At 44.8% G+C, this 18,879-nt stretch overlaps 1 protein-coding gene across 2 annotated transcripts in view; it reads left to right on the forward strand.

Annotated features, from left to right (window-relative positions):
• PLCB4 (phospholipase C beta 4) overlaps positions 1 to 18,879 on the forward strand; it is a 1,076,851-nt gene that overhangs the window by 615,957 nt on the left and 442,015 nt on the right. For both annotated transcript variants that reach the window (XM_078649526.1, XM_078649527.1), the window contains exons 6-8: positions 4,761 to 4,841; positions 5,105 to 5,164; positions 12,272 to 12,415. In XM_078649526.1, the coding sequence (XP_078505652.1) occupies positions 4,761 to 4,841; positions 5,105 to 5,164; positions 12,272 to 12,415 (285 nt within the window). The remainder of the gene's footprint in view (positions 1 to 4,760; positions 4,842 to 5,104; positions 5,165 to 12,271; positions 12,416 to 18,879) is intronic.

Below are 18,879 nucleotides of genomic sequence, written 5' to 3' on the forward strand. Positions count from 1 at the left end.
TGTGGGAAAGGTGGCATTTCCAACAGTGGGGAGTCATCAGCGGTCCCATCAGAGACATTGACACCGGTGGAATTGGTGTCAGAGGAAACGGCTGGGTTTAGGGCAGCACCTCTCATACCATTTCTATTGATGCACTTTCTCGCTAGGAGCATCATGTAAAGTATTGTGGAGATGGACAGGGTAGGTCTGGAAATGTCAGACATCATGAATTCGCTGCACTGAATCATGCCACTGTCAGATCAAATTTAACACCCATTGCCTCAGCTGTAAACCTATTAATGGCAAGAGTTATCTGTACCTCAACAATGAACTTCAATCTCTCAGCCTTGAATGATCCATGCACTCATTCAATAAAACCTCCAGCACTTCCTACACTACAGACGTGCTCTAATGAAAATAGAAGTTTTACGTTCCTATTTCATCTGCTTTGGAATGTACTTTTTTATGACCATCTGCAACAAGATACCCTCAGCCATCAAAAAATAGTTCAACATTCATCTTTTTTATCGATCCGCAACACTGACATCTCCTACTACTGAACGCGGCCGGACTGAGCATGCAAACCATCCTTGGCAATTGTGTCGGACCGGCCCCGGGCTGCAAAATCGGCCCCCTGAAACAAAAATGCCCCCCACTGCTCCAAAATCATCCTCCACCCTTACGGCCCATCGGGAAAACGCCTGAGGCCTCATTTATGAGGCCGTGCGTCACTTTAACGCCGCCGGTGCATCACTTTTTGTGACGCACCAGCAGCGTAAATAATGTGCCTTGTTGCACCATATTTACAAAGTGACGCATCTAGGTAGATGCGTCACTTTGTAAACCCCTGCGCCACATTATACCTGCGCCAGGTATAATGTATGCAAGGGGGGCGTATTAACGCAAGGAAGGGTCGTAGAAGTGACGCAGTGAAATCTATGAGATTTCACTGCGTCACTTTTAGGACGCCGTTGCGTCAAAATCTTGCACCTGCTTCACAGCAGGCGTAAGACTGACGTAGGCCCTTTCACATGGGGCTTGCCCCATGTGAAAGGGCGCATTGCTAGAGTTGCGTTACTTTTGTGACACACTCCAGCAATGCGTCACTTTTGCGCTTACAGATACGTCAGAAATACTGACGTATCTGTAACTCCTTGCGACATGATGCGTCATACTGTAAATATGACGCATCATTGGTGGGGCAAGGAGGGCGCAGTGAAAAGTGATGCATCGCTGTTTTCACGCAGCGATGCGTCACTTGTCATAAATGAGGCCCCTGGTACCTGCTACGGCCAATTTGGCCCTGCTACTGAATTCCATTGGATGGTGCATCTGACCATGATGCTTTATACAGCTGACTGGTCTTGCTGAATGTTCTCTTAACTGCACATTGGAGTCTCTTTCCTAGATTGATGAGCAGACTGATGAGCTACTAATGTGCCAGAATTGGTAGACTGGAAGATGCCCATGTTTTTTTTGCTGCAAAAAAGGGCCTTAAATGGCCTTGGAGTCTCACTATTTTGATAGTTTTGATACATTAGCACCAAATGTCAACTCAATAACATAAGGTACTTCCTGGTTTTACCGGTGAATATGGTTTAGGTTGATGTGGACAGGTTTCCACAACTGAGTAGCAATATGCAGAACTCCTGTGGCAATGCCATCTGCTTTAGTAGATACCGCTTCCGTGTGGGATGTGCAGCTTAAAGTGTCTGGGAAGAATCTATGACGTTATTCCGCAGCCTTTTCCCCTGCAGGGAATCACAACGCGGTCGTTACAATGACCGCGCTGTGATTCCGCATACCATTACTCTGCAAGTCGGAACAACGACTTGCCGAGGGGGGTGCTGGATGTTGGAAAAGTATCATTTACTATTCCAACTCCAGTCTGTGCGGACACTAGGGAAGGTGTTGGACTTCAAATACAACACCCCCCCCTCCGCAAGTCGTTGTTCCGACTTGCGGAGTAATGGTTTGCGGAATTACAACTCGGTCGTTCTAATAACCGCGTTGTGATTACCTGCGTTAAAAAACGTTTTGGGGTAAACGTTGTTAACCGTCTGGGAAGTTTACCCCAAGATATTTGAACTTTTTTTTGATTTCTTGGTCAGTTGGCTCCCAAGGAGGAGTGGCTTAGTTTAGTGTGCCCAGCGTATTTTACACCTGTGCCAAAATTCTGAACTTTGAAGGTATTATTTTATGTTCTTGCGCTATTTTTCCAAAGCTTCACAATTATGCCTAGGTGCCAGTCAGGTTCTTAACCTGTAAGGTCGAATAGCAATAGGTCGAGCAGTAATGGTAATAGATTTTTTAACCCATCAACAACACATGATTGCATCTGGTCTCTAACAGATGCAACCAGAAGGGCAGGCAAAGGCATAAGACAGAAATATGCCCTGATTGCACGTTAAGGTGCTATTTATTGCACCTGGTAAATAACGAAACCCTGGGCTTTGTTATTTATCAGTGTGATAAATGGCACCTATTATAGGTTATTGGGGAATAACATGCGGATGTTGGTGTTTACCACACCAAAATCTACATGGTATGGTAAATACCTTACAGATTTCCCCTGTTAAATTTGTTATGTAACGAATGTTGGGTTATTTCACACATTCGATACGTATCGGATGCGTTAAATAAAACCAAACTCATAATTCCCCTGTTTACGCACGGGACGGAATTAACCGCCAAACTTGTAATCAGGGCCATATTCTTTTAGGTCTTTGCCAGGGATAGAGCCAGAGACCCGGTTATCAAATGCTGTGGTTATGTAACAGTCTATTATTATGCCCGGGGAGCACGAACACCACATCTGTTACGTGGAATGGACTTTGAGCATCTCTCAACCTAAGGGTATTTCGAGTACTTTGCATTGTAGTGCATTTCAAATTGCTAGCTTCAAACACCTCTGGTATTTGAAACTGTGCTGGCTAAGGCTTTTGTTCAAAACACCATTTCTAATGTCAGATCTATTTCAGTCAAGTGCCTTCCATACCTATGTTCTCTGGATGTGGTTAGGCAAGCCCTGTAATTTAGACACATAATTCTGCAGTAATTTGTGTTCATAATCAGGTTTTGCTGCTTGTCTGTGCTTCAAACCTGAGAGATAAAGGCCACCACTACTGAGCAGCAGGCATCCGCCTGCAAAAATCTTGCAGAATTTTAAAGTATAAACCCTGCAGTAAAAACTGTCTCTAATTTCTTTGTTATTTGTGGCTCTCACTGAGAGCATTAGTGTGAATGTCAGATTTTAAATCTGATAATTCACTGATGTGATGCAACACTGGGTTACAGATCTCATAACTCACTGTTGCTGCCTCATAAAACATTCCAGGCTGCTCTGGCTGAGGTCTGTGAGAGCCTGTCAGAGCAGCCCTGCAATGCAGGGAGAACAGCTTCTGAATGTGAGGGAAGGGAAGGCACAGAGAGAGGTGGGGTGGGTGACAGGAGTTAAGTTTTTTTTTAATTTGGATCAGGAAGGAGAGGCCGTATTATGTATGGCTATCTCATTAGTCCTCTACCCCTGCTAGCAGTTGAAAGCAGGGGCACGTTTATTTGTGGGGCCATACATAACATAAAATTATAGATGGGTGAAAAGAAATTAATGGGATGTCTTTCAGTCACTCAGAACTCCTCGGTGAAAAACATACCCATAATTCACTGTTACCCATCTATAATTCTACATGTAATTAGCGATTTGTATGACACACTGTTACAGAATATAAAGAAATAACAGCAGGACTCAAGTATAATAACTTATTACAGTTGAGTTCTGACATCACAATGCCTAGTGCCAGCAGCCAAAGGTGAAAGAAAGGTCAGGTCACTCAGCATAGTTAAAGCAGCTGTTTCGAAATGTTGCTTTTCTTTCCTTGGCTCTGTTTTTCTAACTGTACATTGGCAAGCAGAAAGAGATATTTATGGAAACACGTTTATGTGTGCATACCTCAGGTGCTTATAGAAAAGTTAGAAACTTTCTGTATGTTCCTACACGTTCCGAGCTACTGCTCCTCTTTTCAAATAAACTGAACAATTCTAGCATCATTTTACGGCAATTATCTAACAGCTTCTATTGACGTGTTTACTTTTGCAATAGAGATTCTATTTTTATTCTTCATGCTTGCAAACAAATCCCTTCTTTCATATAAAAAGAGCTAGAAACTACGGGTTTAACCGCTTCCGCGCTACTGCGTTTTCCCGCTGTGCGCTGGAATTTCAAGAATGGCTTGTTTATGACAAAGTCAGCTCGTCATCCGCGTAGCGCAGGTAACGCCCATGACGAGCTGGCTTTGTCATTAGCGCGGAAGGGGTTTTTAGTAGTTTGTGGGAAAGGTGGTGGTATGCCCTTGTATTATAAGGAATAAAGTAACCCCAGCTGTACATGATAGGGATATTGCAAGGCACCTTGAAATTCCTAAACCTAATAAAGGAACCCAGCCTTCCACCTTGTTCCTGTATATGGTCATGAAACGCCCCAGTTGCTTGCAATATCTTTATAATGTATGGCAGGGAGTAATTTATCAGGGGCAATTATAGAAATACGTTTTCATTTAATAGATTTGCTAATTTGTCTGTGCATGGAGTCACATGTGCCTTTCATGCTAAAATTATTGACATTTATCTTTGACATCAAATCAAAGCTGTTTTTCTTTTCTTCTATGTTAATATTTTAAGTGCTATTTATATTTCATTTAGGCTGAAAAAACATGCTAGAGAGTATTGGGGGGCGATATTTGCCCACAGATCGCTTATATTTGATTATTTCTTTCTTTCATCAGGAGTCCTCTTCCTTTGAACCTAACTGCCTTTTTAGGGTGGACGAGTTTGGCTTCTTCCTGACGTGGAAAAGTGAAGGGAAGGTATGAGATCATATAACCCAGATGTGCCTTACTTTGGGCTTTTATTTATTTACTGCTACCAAGTTATGATAAGGTAAACAATCCTGTCTTTACGGTAGAGAAGCGGGATATTATCATATCTGTGCATAGAGGGCAAAAACAAAATGGTGCTCAAGCACGTTCATGAAGTCATAAATACATTTTGCAATTTCTATTTTTATTTTATTTTAAAGTCACTTCCACTTTGGGCTATGTCCTTCATTCTGTTCTTTTTTTCTTTCCAGGAAGGGCAGGTCTTAGAATGCTCCCTGATCAACAGCATCCGGTTTCCAGCTGTACCAAAGGTAAGCGGCGTGTGCTCATTTGGAGACGTTTGGCGGGTAAGCAGGAACTAGGGATAATATCTAGACAGGAGCTCCTTGGAAGAACACCATGTACAGACTTGTACAGCTGTGTGAGACTTCTTGTTAGCACAACTGTGGAAAGTTTGGAGTTAATGTTTTGGTATGGCGATTAAACATTACGTATTACATGTTGTTTAAGTCTAAAAAAAGGTGTTCAAAGAAAAATAAATTGCACCTGGGGGTTTCTACCTTGCCCTAGATACCTGTTGGAAAGTGGATTATTACTAGGGGGAAATGTATATCTGCCACTGCCAATAAGGCCACTAACACTGTATTGGGCTCAGAACAGGTCTTAGAAGATTATTCCTATGCTCAACCCTTGGTAGCTTGGGTGCGAGCAGGCAGGCTTAACTTCAAAGACAGTTTTGTAAAGCATTTAAAAACACCAATTCAGTAAATAATTAAGACACAATATATAATAAAAATCCAACACCAATTAATTAAAATAGGAAATATTTGTACCTTTGAAATTACACCAAAACGACAAAAGTCCAATGTAGGGAACTGGAGATATAAATTTCCAAAGATTTAGCAATTTCTAGCACATAGAAACCTATAGCACCCTATCAGGACATCTGGTGGCGATAGACCTGGTCCAAGTTTCAGGCCGACCGTGATGGAGCCCTGCTCGGCTACCACTCGCGGTAGGTCCCGGTCACAGTTTTTACCTTCAGACTTAGAAACTTTTCTGGAGCTTTTCTTTGCGGGGTCCCTCGATGCTCTTCACCAAGCCGGATTAGGTGTGGTTCACCGGCCTCAAAATTCGCCTACTCCCGGTCAAACTCTGGAAGTAGGACCTACGGAGCTTTTCAGCGGGACAAACCTGGCCGGCTCGCAGTTGAAGGCAGTCGGCTTGGCTTGCCATGTTGAGGCGGTTCCCTTATGGAGCTTTTTTCCAAACTTGCTATAAAGTTCTCCAAACTTCTGGAATTTCTTCCTGAAGTTCCCTAAAGGGTCCGAAAGTATCTCAAACTCACTCCAAGGGTCTGGAAGTTCCAAGATGGTCCTTGAAAGTTGAGGACTTCAGTTCCCACAATCCACTTGGACAAAACCATTACAAATCCTCTGGTAGTTCTCCAGGTTGAGGATCCTTGGTGGTGGTGGTGGTGGTGGCTGCTATCTGGTTACACCTACGTAGGGCATTATCTGAGTTTGGGGGGAACAGGGAGGGGCAGGAGTGTTTTCGCCATATGGAAGATCTCCTGAGGGGAGTTTGCGGCCAATGTGATTCTGTCTTGGTAATACCTACCTTGGGCGAGTTTTATTTCAGATTTGTAGAGTTTTATGGCATCCCTATATATGGCTTTATTAGCGGCTGAGATGTCCTTTCTCCATCTTTTTTCCATTATTTTACATATTTGTTTAAGTTTCCGAAGAGTACCAGGGGTTTCTATTGGTTCCTGTTGTTATGTGGGTCTCTTTTTTGGGGAGAACAGTGTTTAGTGAGGGCTCCAGCCATCTGTTAAAATTATCATTTGCGATAATACGATTTGGGTGAGATACTGGTCTGGTGTTCTCCAAATTAGTCACCCATAGCTCCAACGGATGTTTTGACCAGGTACGGGTCGGCTTTTTGATTTTTGTCACTAGTGTACTCGTATCCTGCACAACCCAGGTAAATGGGAGTAGGAAGTGGTCAGACCATGGCAATGGAATGGGTTTAGAGACCACATGATTTTGGATGTTAGAAAATATAGGGTCCAGCAGGTGGTTTTTAGCGTGGGTTAGGCCGACTACTTTTTGTTTAATTAGAAAGGCCGCTAATCCTTCAGCCAATTCTGACGTAGTAGAAAGTTGTGTGATGTCAAAGTGCATGTTAAAATCTCTCAATAAAGTAAAGTTGGGGAGGGTACTAGCGAGGTTGGCTACATTGACTGGCATAGACTGTCAGAATTGGCCAAGAGGGCCTGCAGGCCGATATAACAGAATACCTGAGAAGGTGGCTACATGGGATACCCTGATCAAGAAGGAAATACTTTCACATTCGGTTATGGGGTTAGTAGTAATATGGCCTTTGAATTCACTCTTGTGAATAATGGCAATCCCCCCTCGCTGTCCAGCATCTCGATCCAGCCTCTGGAAAACATAGTTGGATGGGAGCGCCTGTACTATGGCATAATCCGTCTCTTTATTCAACCATTATTTTTTCGTAAGGAATAGGAAATCTGGTTTCTCATCTTCTAACATAAGGTGGATTTCTAATGCATGCTTGGGGAGGGAGTGACAATTGAGTAGAAACATTTTAAACTCCTTCTTGTCAAGTAGGGTATCGGGTATTTGAGGAGAGGGACATAGTTTGAAACCTCAGCGGGAACATTGTGAGGCCTTGTTATCAGGTAGCATGGAATACACACACTTGCTTTTAGGTATTTCTCTATAAAGCTTAAGCTGTTTGGTAGTGTAGCAGTACTTTCCGTTGTTTAAACCGGCAGGGTCACTGGCCCTAGAACCCAGTCGGTTGCGGACATGCGCAGACAGGCTTTCCTTGGTGCGCCCACTGCGCACGTCCACTGCACGTTCGCGTCATCGGCTCCTAATGAGGCCGACTAATTCACTTAACTCTGACCAATCAGGACAGAGCACTCGAAGGCTGAATCTGGACTTACAAACAAGAAAGTCTTATACGTTCTTTTATGTACCTTCTAGGAGAATTCAACAATATAATATTTTTGGATTTATTAATACCATTCTGGAAAGTCTTTGAAAGGTACTTTTAGCTTTTTCCTATCAAGAGTTATTAGTCAATAACTTTCTGCCATTTTAACCTATGTGGCAGGGGATTTGCAATGGGAAAAATGACTTGGGCCATTTTCCCAGCACCAGGGTTTAAATAAAGATTTTTTATAAGTACTCTGCCTATATCTACAGGACCCCCACCCCTGGTATAGCTAGGAGAGACTTTAGGGGTTCTTAATATGTAGATATATTGCAGATCCTCCCTGCACAGTGCTCCTACTACCAAAGTCGATTTTGGGCAGCACTTTATCACAATGTGGGGAGTAAAATGTCCAATTTCACCTTACCTAGGGCATATAAAACTCATTTTATAAGGGTCCACCTTATAGATATCTGACCCCCCCACCCCTCGGACACCTAGGGGAGACCCTGTGGGTACCTAATATGCCCAAACATTATAAGTTAACCATTTTTGAGTGCCCCCAAACACAAAAGTCGAGCTTGGGCACAATTTAATTTTTAAAAGCAGTCCTGCAGTACAGGGCTACATTTAAACTGACCTCGGGCTCAACAGTGCACAAATGCAAGTGAAAAGAAGGGCTGCTGGCCTGTAAACTACCATACCCTATGTATTGTATACTAGGGACTAAGAGGTAGTTTCAACCCCCCTGCCCTAATATGTACTAGGGCTGTATGGGTAAGTCATGCCAATCAAGGGGTACCCCAACCCTTAGTGCACCCTAGTGCATGTAGGTGTTTTCACTGTATTCCAAGTGTTTTCAGCATAGCACTGGCTCTGGGCCTGGTTAGGCAGAGCCCAGGGTCAGACAGCGTCAGTAACCACCAGTACCAGTCAGCAAAAATTTGGGGGATGCCCAGGGCACAAGATGACATTACAACAATATCACATAAGTAAGCCCAACAGTCGAGTGTGATGTCAAGGGTGTGTTTTAGACTGCAAACATGTATGCATAAGGATGCCCAGGTGATCTCTTGGTCTTCCCATGCACCAAGTAGATGTCTGTTCCATGTCTCAAAAGGGCCTTAGCAGAACCCAATAAATCATGTGGTCTACCTGTGCGTACTGCTAAGTTTGCATCCTGAGTCTGAGTGGGAGGGCTGTTACCCATGCATTGCTATTTCGAATATACAGTCATGAATTACTGAGAAGAGACATTTCTAAACGTTGTGAAACTTGGAAGGTGCTATATAGGCTGTCCTCAGTACGACCTGTTATATGAAGGGAATGTTAATCGTTTCGAAAGAAAGGGTGCAAACCCTTTACAAGCCCTCCTACTGTAGATATATACATTTTCATTGGACTGCGGCCTCCTCTCTGATGTTGAAGACTACTGTACAGCAGGATCTATGCCTTTTCGTAGCACCACGGAGGTCTCTCTAAAATCTGCATCTCTAACTCTTACCTTACATTTGGCTCACGCCGATTAACCACTATACCATTTATTTTAGGTCTGTGGTACTCATAGTATGGCCTGTGGTCCGCCAGCGGCCCAGTAGGTCTTCATTGGCGGCCCACGGACCTTGCCTTGCCGTTTCTACGTTTCTAGTGAGGCCGGCAGTAAACGCAGAAGATAACCACAGGAGCATACGTAGTGAATACGTATTAAGTAGGTATTCACTACGTATCCCCCTGCTGCCATCTTCTGTGTTTACTGCCGGCCCTTGTGACGTCACGGCACCGTCGGAAAGCTTCCCAAAAGGCCCTTTAAAAGTCAGCTGTAAGCACTTTCACAGCTGACTTTTAAAGGGCCTTTTGGAAAGCTTCCTGTTTGGACAGAGACAGATAGCAGCAGAGACAGAGAAAGATAGAGGCAGATAGAGACAAAGACAGATAGAGATAGAGATACAGACAGAGACAGATAGAGAAGGGAGACAGATAGAGACTGAAACAGATAGAGACAGATAGAGATAGAGACAGACGTATAGAGACAGACAGAGACAGATAGACACAGAGACAGAGATAAATGCAGAGACAGCGATCGAGACAGAGAGAGACAGAAACAGTTAGAAATAGACAGAGACAGACAGAGACAGAGAGAGACAGACAGAGACAGATAGAGACAGACAGAGACTGATAGAGACAGACAGAGATAGAGACAGATAGAGACAACAGATAGAGACAGACAGAGATAAATAGCAATAGAAACAGTGACAGAGAGAGACAGGGACAGACAGACCGAAAGTGACAGAGACAGATAGAGACAAATACAGATAGAGACAGCTAGAGACAGAGACAGCCAGAGACAGAGACAAAGACAGACAGACTGAGACAAATAAAGACAGATGAGAGAGAGATAGAGACAGAGACAGATGGAGACAGACAGGGAGGGATATATATATAGAGAGAGAGCTAGAGAGATAGAGATAGGCTCAGCGGACTAATGCGTCCGCAGGGGCCTTTGTTCAAACTCATGGACACAGTTTTGTTTTTTCTCTAGCCACCCCCCCCCCCCCACTTACCCCGCCCCCACCCCAGTTCGGCCCTCGGCCACAAACCACACTGTAAATGTGGCCCCCGAGAGAAAGTTTGTGAGTACCCATGTTCTAGGCACTGCCTGAGATCTGCTGGTGCTGGATTGGTTAGGGTCCCCTCAAACAACAGAAAACGCTTTGGCGGTGCCTCCTTCAGATTCCTGGCAGCCAAACAATGGAATTCTCTCCCTTTACATCTTAGATTAGAGGCTTCTGAACAGGCCTTCTGAAACATCTCAAAACCTGGCTGTTTAAGAAACACCTTATAAATACACAAATCCTGGGATTTGCGGGTCCCAAGTGGGTTGAGAGGTCCTCACACAGGAAGATAGAAAGGACACGTCCTCCTTAGTTTATAGTTATCAACACAAGAATGTCCCTCCTGTGGTCGAATGGTTGGGCTCACCCCGATTGCTAAAAGTCGGGGTGGGCTCGACCGTTTTACCGGGAGCACTTAAAGATATTGTGTATGGGGGCGTACTATTAAAGATAAAATTCCTCACCCACTCCTAAAGAAATCTTTTATTCTCACATCCTTAGACACCATACTTGTATATATTTTAACCTTCCCTCCCACTCCATTATTAAAGATTTCTTTAGGAGTGGGTGAGGAATTTTATCTTTAATAGTACACACCCATGCACAATGTCTTTAAGTGCTCCCTCAAAAACAGTTGAGCACACCTTGACTTTAGCAGTCGGGGTGAGCCCTATGATGAAGCATGTCACTATTAGAGTGAGTGAGGGGTATTTAAAGAAAAGGGTCTCTTTCCCTTCCCACCCATAGCAACGGGTTGGACATTTATCTTTTGTTTCTCTTGTGAACGTGTTCAGAAGTGGATCACCATTACACATTTAGGAACTCCGCACCCAATTCGGATCACTCTTGTGTTGCTTGACTTGCGTAGAGAGCAAGCAACCTTTCGACCACAAAAGGGACATTCTTGTGTTGATAACAAAGAAACAACTTAACCAACAGTAGCTCCTGCCCAGTCCCCGAGGGTCTCTCTTTCTGGCGCAGTCGGCTTTCCAGCACAGGACACTCCAAATTGGAGTAACCAGGCGCTTTACAAGCTGCACATAAATATATACATTCCATCTGAGGATTCTGTTACCTTTAAACATGGGTGTTGTTTACCATACATGCCAAATTTTCTAAATGAGAAAGATGGAGATTTTGGAGGAAAAAAAATCGAGGGGCTTCATGTCCTCAAATGACATAAACTGAAGCAAAGCGTGAAACAGCTAAAATAAGGCCTATTCGTCCTAGGGTCTCCCGCGGCAAGCCTGAATCAGGTCTGTTGGCATGTATGGGATCATGATCTCCACTGGTTCACGCACTGCTCCATGACCCACCAATCATGTGCTGGTCGGTTGCTTCAGAGGGCCTGGTGGTTGTGATGTCACAGGAACAGTTGGGTGGGGCAGATATGTATTTCGAGGAATGCTTGTTGTGCAAGAACTAGCAGTAGAATTAATGCAAGAGTACATAGTTTTTTTCTCTAATCTTCCTGAGATTTGCTGTAAACTGTGCAATCCTCCTGAAGTTTGGAAGGTTGCAAAGATTTGAAAAGGAATAAATAGTAGGTGCGCAACTGCTGCCTGAAGCAACATGTGTCAGAAGAATGTTGTTGGGAAAAACATTTTGTGGTGAAAATTCTTCCCGAAAAACGTTTTCGGTGGAAATGGTATTTTACAAGTAACGTTTTGTGAAGGTGCGGTTTGCAACTCTGCAAAGGTGAAGGTTGTCATCTTTCCAAACTTTGGTGGCAGAATTATAACCTTCCACTCCTTAGTATGTCTGAACACTACAAGAGTTTTTAATGTTTGCAACGTGAGCTCTGCAAAACCTAACCCACCGTTTCCCCCCTCTGAACAGGATGCAAAAGTCCTCGCTGCCCTGGAGGCTGCTGGGAAAGCCGAGCCGGAGCTGGAGGGCCGCATAGTGTGCGTCTGCAGCGGCACGGACCTGGTGAACATCAGCTTCAACTACATGGTAGCAGAGTCCGCGGAGGTGGCCAAGGTATTCCCCGGAGAAACACTGCTTCTTTTCAAAACATGTTTCTGTAATGCGACTGGAATGTCCTGTGACTAGTTCCTGTGACGGTTCGGGTGTGATCGTAGCGCTGTCTGCAAAACATCCACAGATACACGCATTGATCTCTCTGACATGAAAGACAAAAAAAACAAGCACCGCGGTATGTTTTATGATTGCAATCACTGCAGACATTTCAATTGAGTAAGAAGTACAGTGGCCTAACAATGCTTTTCAGAGCTCGCCTCTGGAGATAACTAATGCTAGGATTGTCGAATACTAAGGCTGTCTAGTCTTGATTCACCTTCATGCATTTCTCTTCCACTGGGCCAGCTTTAGGGTGGTGCGATCGGTGCACTGAGTTTTCACATACATAATATGGATTTAAAAGCACCTGCTGCAGAGTTCGTTGCCTTCACCTATCTCCAGGCAACAATAAAAATGTAATGATAATTATGGTGATTAATGGACCTGCCGGAGAGAGATCAGAGTTTTGTCTAGTGAGAGTTTCTGCACATCATAAAGTAGTGCAGAGGGTTAATATGCCTGCTGTAAATGTAAATGTACAGGAATTTATATAGCGCAAATCACCAAGCGGTTTCTAAGCGCTTGCTTAGGGAACCCGTCCTGGTATTCCCCTGTGAGATAACCCCGGCAGGGTATCCGCAAGGTGAAAGCCAGGCATCCCGCCGCGAGGGGCCGTTGTGGAGATTAACCACATGAGCGCTAGCGAAATTCCCCTCCTGTGCTCTTCTTTTAAAAAACCCATTATTCATGACGAGCTGGGCTCGTCATGAGCGTAGCAGGAGGCTACCTCATGACGAGCCCAGCTCGTCATGAGCGTCGAAGGGGTTAAGCAAGCTATTGCCCAGAGTCGCAGAGTGTGAACCCGTGAATCGAGTAGGCACTGGAGCGAGAATTGTCGAGTCCATGGACATTTTAGGACTCAAGACCCCGCCAAGCCGGGAATTGAACCCTGGTCCCGGGCTGACCTCTGCTTCCAGGTCTGCCTACTCTAACCAGTGAGCCACACTTCTCCACTGCTGCTTAGCACATATACCATGAACATCACAAAATCTCATATAAGGCAGATAGTTGAGTGGGTTACTGCTTTTGTCAGAGAGATGTTTTGTTTCTTGCAGTGTATGTTACACTTATAATGTAGCAACGTGAACTATTAAGAGTCATGAAAGAGCAGCATGGAAGCTGCATAGTGTAGGTTATAAAGTTATATATTCCCAGTCTTTCATTATTCTAATGCTGCTAAAAAATGTTTGCTTGGGTAGAAACTCACTCTTATTAGTAAGGCCAACCCCTGTGGTATTTTGAATCCTGAGTTTGTGGTTCCGGAGACCAAACAGTCTTAAAATAGAGTACCTACTATTGGTGTATGAATGACGTGTGATTCATACTATAAATAGATATGATTTTAATAGCAGGATATGGGTGCTTCCTAGCTGCCAGATGTACTTAGAACTGCTGTAAAAATCCCTTTTAGATTTGAATGTGCATCACAGGAAGATATTATTCTTACTGGTGCAAAGAAAAAGTTAGCACCTAATATTTCCGGACCAAGACATGTAAAAATATGATTGGAGCCGGCCTGGAAACGAAAATCAGCTCTGACATACATCTTTAAATCTACCCCACAATGTAGGAAGCACAGTTAGAATGGGGCCAAGTGGGTATGGTTGGGTCCTGGCAAACCATCTTGCTCGGAAGAAAGCCCACAGGCCAGCAGCCTACTGGGGGAATGCCAGAGTGGTAGAATGGCCTGTCTAGCCCCAAAGATGCACTTTTTACTTCCTCTAATAAAAGGTATCAAGGCATGAATCCGGGTTTTTATAGAGCGCAGCTATTCACCTGTTAGGGTTTCAAGGCACTGAGGGGTGGGTTCTGTAGTTCAGTCGAAGAGCTAGTTTAGTTGAAGAGCAAGGTCTTAAGGTCCTTCCTGAATTGAGGGAGTGAGGGTAATTGCCTGAGAGTTTGAGCAAGATAGTTCTAGGTCTTTGCGGTGAGGTAGGAGAAGGATCTTACTCCGGTCATGGTCTTGCGGATCTGTGGGCTGTGGGCTAGTGGCTAGGGCCAAGTTGGTGGAACGGAAGTGTCTAGTGGGAGTGTAGAAGGAGAGGCGGTGGTTGAGGTATGCAGGTCTGTTGTTGTGGAGGACCTTGTAGGCATGCGTGAGGAGCTTGAAGGTGATTCTTTTGTTGATCGGGAACCAGTGGAATTTTCTCTGGTGATCAGCAATGTGGCGGCTGCGGGTGATGTCCAGGATAAGTCTTGCGGCAGCGTTCTAGATTCTTTGCAATTTCTTTTGGAGCTTCTGGGTGGTGTTGGTGTAGAATGCATTGGTGTAGTCGAGTTTTCTGATGACGAGCGCCTGGGTGACCGTTTTTCTGGGCTCAGTGGGGATCCACTTAAAATCTTTCAAAGCAGGTGGAGCATATGGAAGCAGGAGGATGAGACACTGTTGATTTAGTTGTTATTGAGAGCGAGGAGTCGAAGATGCTGCTGAGGTTACGTGTGCGCTGGGGGCCACCAGGAGTTGGCCCCGGTGGAGGGCGTGGTTCCCAGAATGAGGACTTCGGTTATGTCAGAGTTGAGTTTGAGGAAGCTGTCCTTCATCTCAGGTATTGACTGCCCTCTTCCCATTGCGGAATTTATTCTTTGAAGCTGTAGGTTTGTCAGTGAGGGAGATAATCATCTTGGTGTTGTCGGCATAGGAGACGATGTGTAGTCCGTTGTTTCTGACAATAGCTACCAGCGGGGCCATGTAGATGTTCAAGAGGGTGGGGCTAAGGGAGGATACCTGAGGTTCTCCGCAGCTGATCTCTGTAGGTTCTGAGGAGAACAGTGGGAGCCTGACTCCCTGGGTTCGGCCGTTGAGGAAGGAGAGGATCCACTTTAAGGCTTTGCTGTGGATGACGGCGTTGTGGAGTCTTGCATAGAGGGTGTGGTGGGAGACGGTGTCAAAAGAGGCAGAGAAGTCCAGAAGGATGAGGTCTGCGTTTTGCCTCAGTCGAGTAGATTATAGATGGATATTAGGAATTTTTAGTCACAGTTAACACAGTTAAAAAAAGTTTCTCTCCAGGTAGAAATTCCTATTGTCCATTTGCAAATGGCTTTTACTGAATCAAGTTAAGGGGTAACAGTTTAGGACGATATATCTACATGTATCCAGGAGTAACAACAAGGGCATTTGTACTGTTTATATGAAATATCAATCCATATTGTGAGCATTATGAGACACCAAATTCTGCCACATGATACATTTGACAACTTCCTAGATGTAATTAGCATTCTTACATTACTTTAGACCAGGTGTTCAAACATCCATGTCAGATATTTGATTCAATACAAACCATTTTAAAGTGATCCACAGGATTTACGTCACTTGTGTTTTGAGTTGCCACTCCTACACAGTGCCTCCCTGCCACTCACAACCCTGATGTATTTCCTAGCGACTGCATATAAAGGAAACCGGTCACTCTGAGCATCACTGGTATAAAGACACTTGATAAGAAAACAGCTCACAGTTATTAACCAGCGTGTCCCTGGCAAAACCTGCAACTCTCAAGAAAGGTAAGGCAGAAGGCAGCATTGAAACTGATCAGTGCTGCAGGTGTAATATCCAAGACAGATTCGAATAACAGCGGAAAAACTCACCTTTTCACTTTTTTGAGGATGAAATGAGTACCATTTATTGAGCTGGATATCTTTTAATATCCACAATTAAAGCTATAAACTGTTCCATGTGGCAACGCCTTATAAACACCAACAGTGACACCAATAGCCACGCACACGCATCATATCCAAGGAACTTTAGCAACAAGATATGATGTTAAACCTTCAGCTCTGTTTTCAATGGAAAAGGAAACAAAAAACATAACAAATCATATTGAGTATTTATTCTAAAATATAAGAAGCATTCACAGTTCTGTCTAGCTTTAAACTTTTACAGTATCATTATACTCGGGCGACGGTTCCAAATTTTAATAAATAACAGCTTTGAGGGCATTATTTGAGGACGTAAAGAAAATATATTTATAGGGTGTCGCAACGCATACAAATATAGGAATAGGTTGATCTGACATCAGGTTTTTATGGTCTATTTAAATTCCCACAACTCCCTTCTGGAGGGAAATCCCACTTGTTAAACAGGTTTCAGGTGAGCAGCTTGGCAGAAGGTTAACACTTTGTAAAACACACGTTTTCTGAAAGTAACCACATGCTCATTTTGGTGACAATCTGAGCTAGGGTAAATGCCGTCATGCTTCGTGATAGAGATTTGGGGTCTGGGGGCCTCATTTATGAGAAATGACGCATTGCTGCGTGAAAGCAGCGATGCGCCACTTCTCAGTGCCACTCCTTCCGACATACCTGATGCGTCATATTTAATGTATGACGCATCATTTCGCAAGGAGTTACATATACGTCAATATTTCTGACGTATCTTTAAGAGCAAAAGTGACGCATTGCTGTAGTGTGTCACAAACGTGACGCAACTCCAGCAATGCGTCGTTTCACATGGGGCAATCCCCATGTTTAAGCGCCTGCGTCAGTCTTGCGCCTGCTGTGAGGCAGGAGCAAGATTTTGACGCAACGGCGTCCTAGAAGTGACGCAGTGAAATCTCATAGATTTCACTGCGCCACATCTATGAGGCTTTTTGCGGGGGAACGCCCCCCCTGCATACATATTACCTGACGCAGGTATAATGAAACGCAGGGGTTTACAAAGTGACGGATCTGCTTAGATACGTCACTTTGTAAATAGTGCGCAACAGGAGGCATGTTTTATGCCGCCGATGCGTCACAAAAAGTGACTCATTGGAAGCGCAAAACTGACGCAAGCCTGGGTCTCTTGAGAGGGAATAACTATATCGCTAATGTCTGGATAGGTCATCGATGTGGTTTTGCAAGTACAGATGAGAGTTGAGGGTTCTTGTGTTGATTTAAGCCCTGGGTTTGGGGCTGTTTTAGCCTCATAGGACACCCCACCTCACCCTGAGACTAGGCAGGTATTTCGAGACGTTGCACGGCCTGAATTTGCCCCACAAGACTGTGTGTGTGGGGGGGGTGTCAAGAGGATGATGCAGGCTGGTTTGTTCGTGTCCTATGACTGATGTAGGAGAGATTGTCGCACTCTTGGGTTCAAGGCGGGGTGCTGGCACTTCTCTTATGGTGTACACCAGACTCAGTCCCAAGCTGGCTAAATTCTTAGCATGCTCTCTAGCTCAATTCCGAAGTGCCGGGGACTGAGAGGTACTCTTTGCAACAGTTTTTTGGTGGTCAGTCCCCAATGTCGCAGGATTGCCCTCTCGCTAAACACCCCTCTGCCAGTCTAAGGGCATCTTCTATGAATAGCAGCAGAGGAGTCGAGACCCTAATAAGGGCGCACCTTCATCAAGGTCAGGGTACTCCCTCACCTGGTATATCACCACCGTCAGTCTTGGTGGCGGACTGTCCTCTCCCCAGCGAGTCCTCTTGCTTGTGCTCCCTCTCTGTCAGTCTTAGTGACTTTGTTGTGTTATTGACTTGCTGCGACAGACGGTCCTGTAACAGCTACAGCTGATGTAAACTGGGATGCTGTGCACACTCCCTAAAGTGTTTCGACTACTCCCCCACCTGTGTGTGCATCAAGGTGCGCTCGCTGACACTGAAGCTCTTGAAGTGTTTGGCTGACCTCCCTGATGTGCCCCTGTCATTCAGCTCCTACTTAGTCCCCGTACTCCATTAGCCCCTGCCCTTAATTTGTAAAAACAGTTGTCAGGAGGCCATTACAGCCTGCACCAACCATTGTCCCTGCCAGTGACAGTACCAACACAACTACTAACCATCAATGTCCTACAATTGTGAAAATTCAGACCTTTCCAGGCTCCCAAAGCTATAACAATGATCAGGGTGGCAAATATTTAGTCATTTTTAATGTATATTGAATTAATAAACTGCTGCTGTTCTTATCCCTAAATTCAACAAAAGCACCAGCATGTGGCAGGCTGTCATAAGTGCTGGTGTTGACAATTAAGTGCCAGTGCCAAGCACCGGAAACCACAGGCTAAAATTGAGCACTGATTAGCCCCTGACCTATCATCTGTCTTTCAGTGGTTGTTTCTGTGTCTGCCCTCGGTCCTGCCAATTCCCCTCTCCCCGTGTCACTAGGAACTATGAAGATACCCTCCCTCTGTCCAGGGACTGTTCTCCTGTGTGTGCTACCAGGCTCCTGAGAACTGCCCTCCAACCTCTGCCAAGTCTGCCGAGGCTGCCATCTAGCTGTGCCCTGTCCCTCAAGGCCTACACTCTCACTGTCATCCACCATTCCCTCAGCTGCCCGGCCCACCCTCCTATTTGTGGAAGGGGGCGTGATTGAGTTGCATGCCAATATCCTGCATCTCGGGCTGAAATGCTCCTTCAGGACAATTCCTTTATGACCCCCAGGCCGGGCCTATAAT

This window comes from Lissotriton helveticus, chromosome 6 (assembly GCF_964261635.1).
Source record: "Lissotriton helveticus chromosome 6, aLisHel1.1, whole genome shotgun sequence".
Lineage (NCBI taxonomy): Eukaryota > Metazoa > Chordata > Amphibia > Caudata > Salamandridae > Lissotriton > Lissotriton helveticus.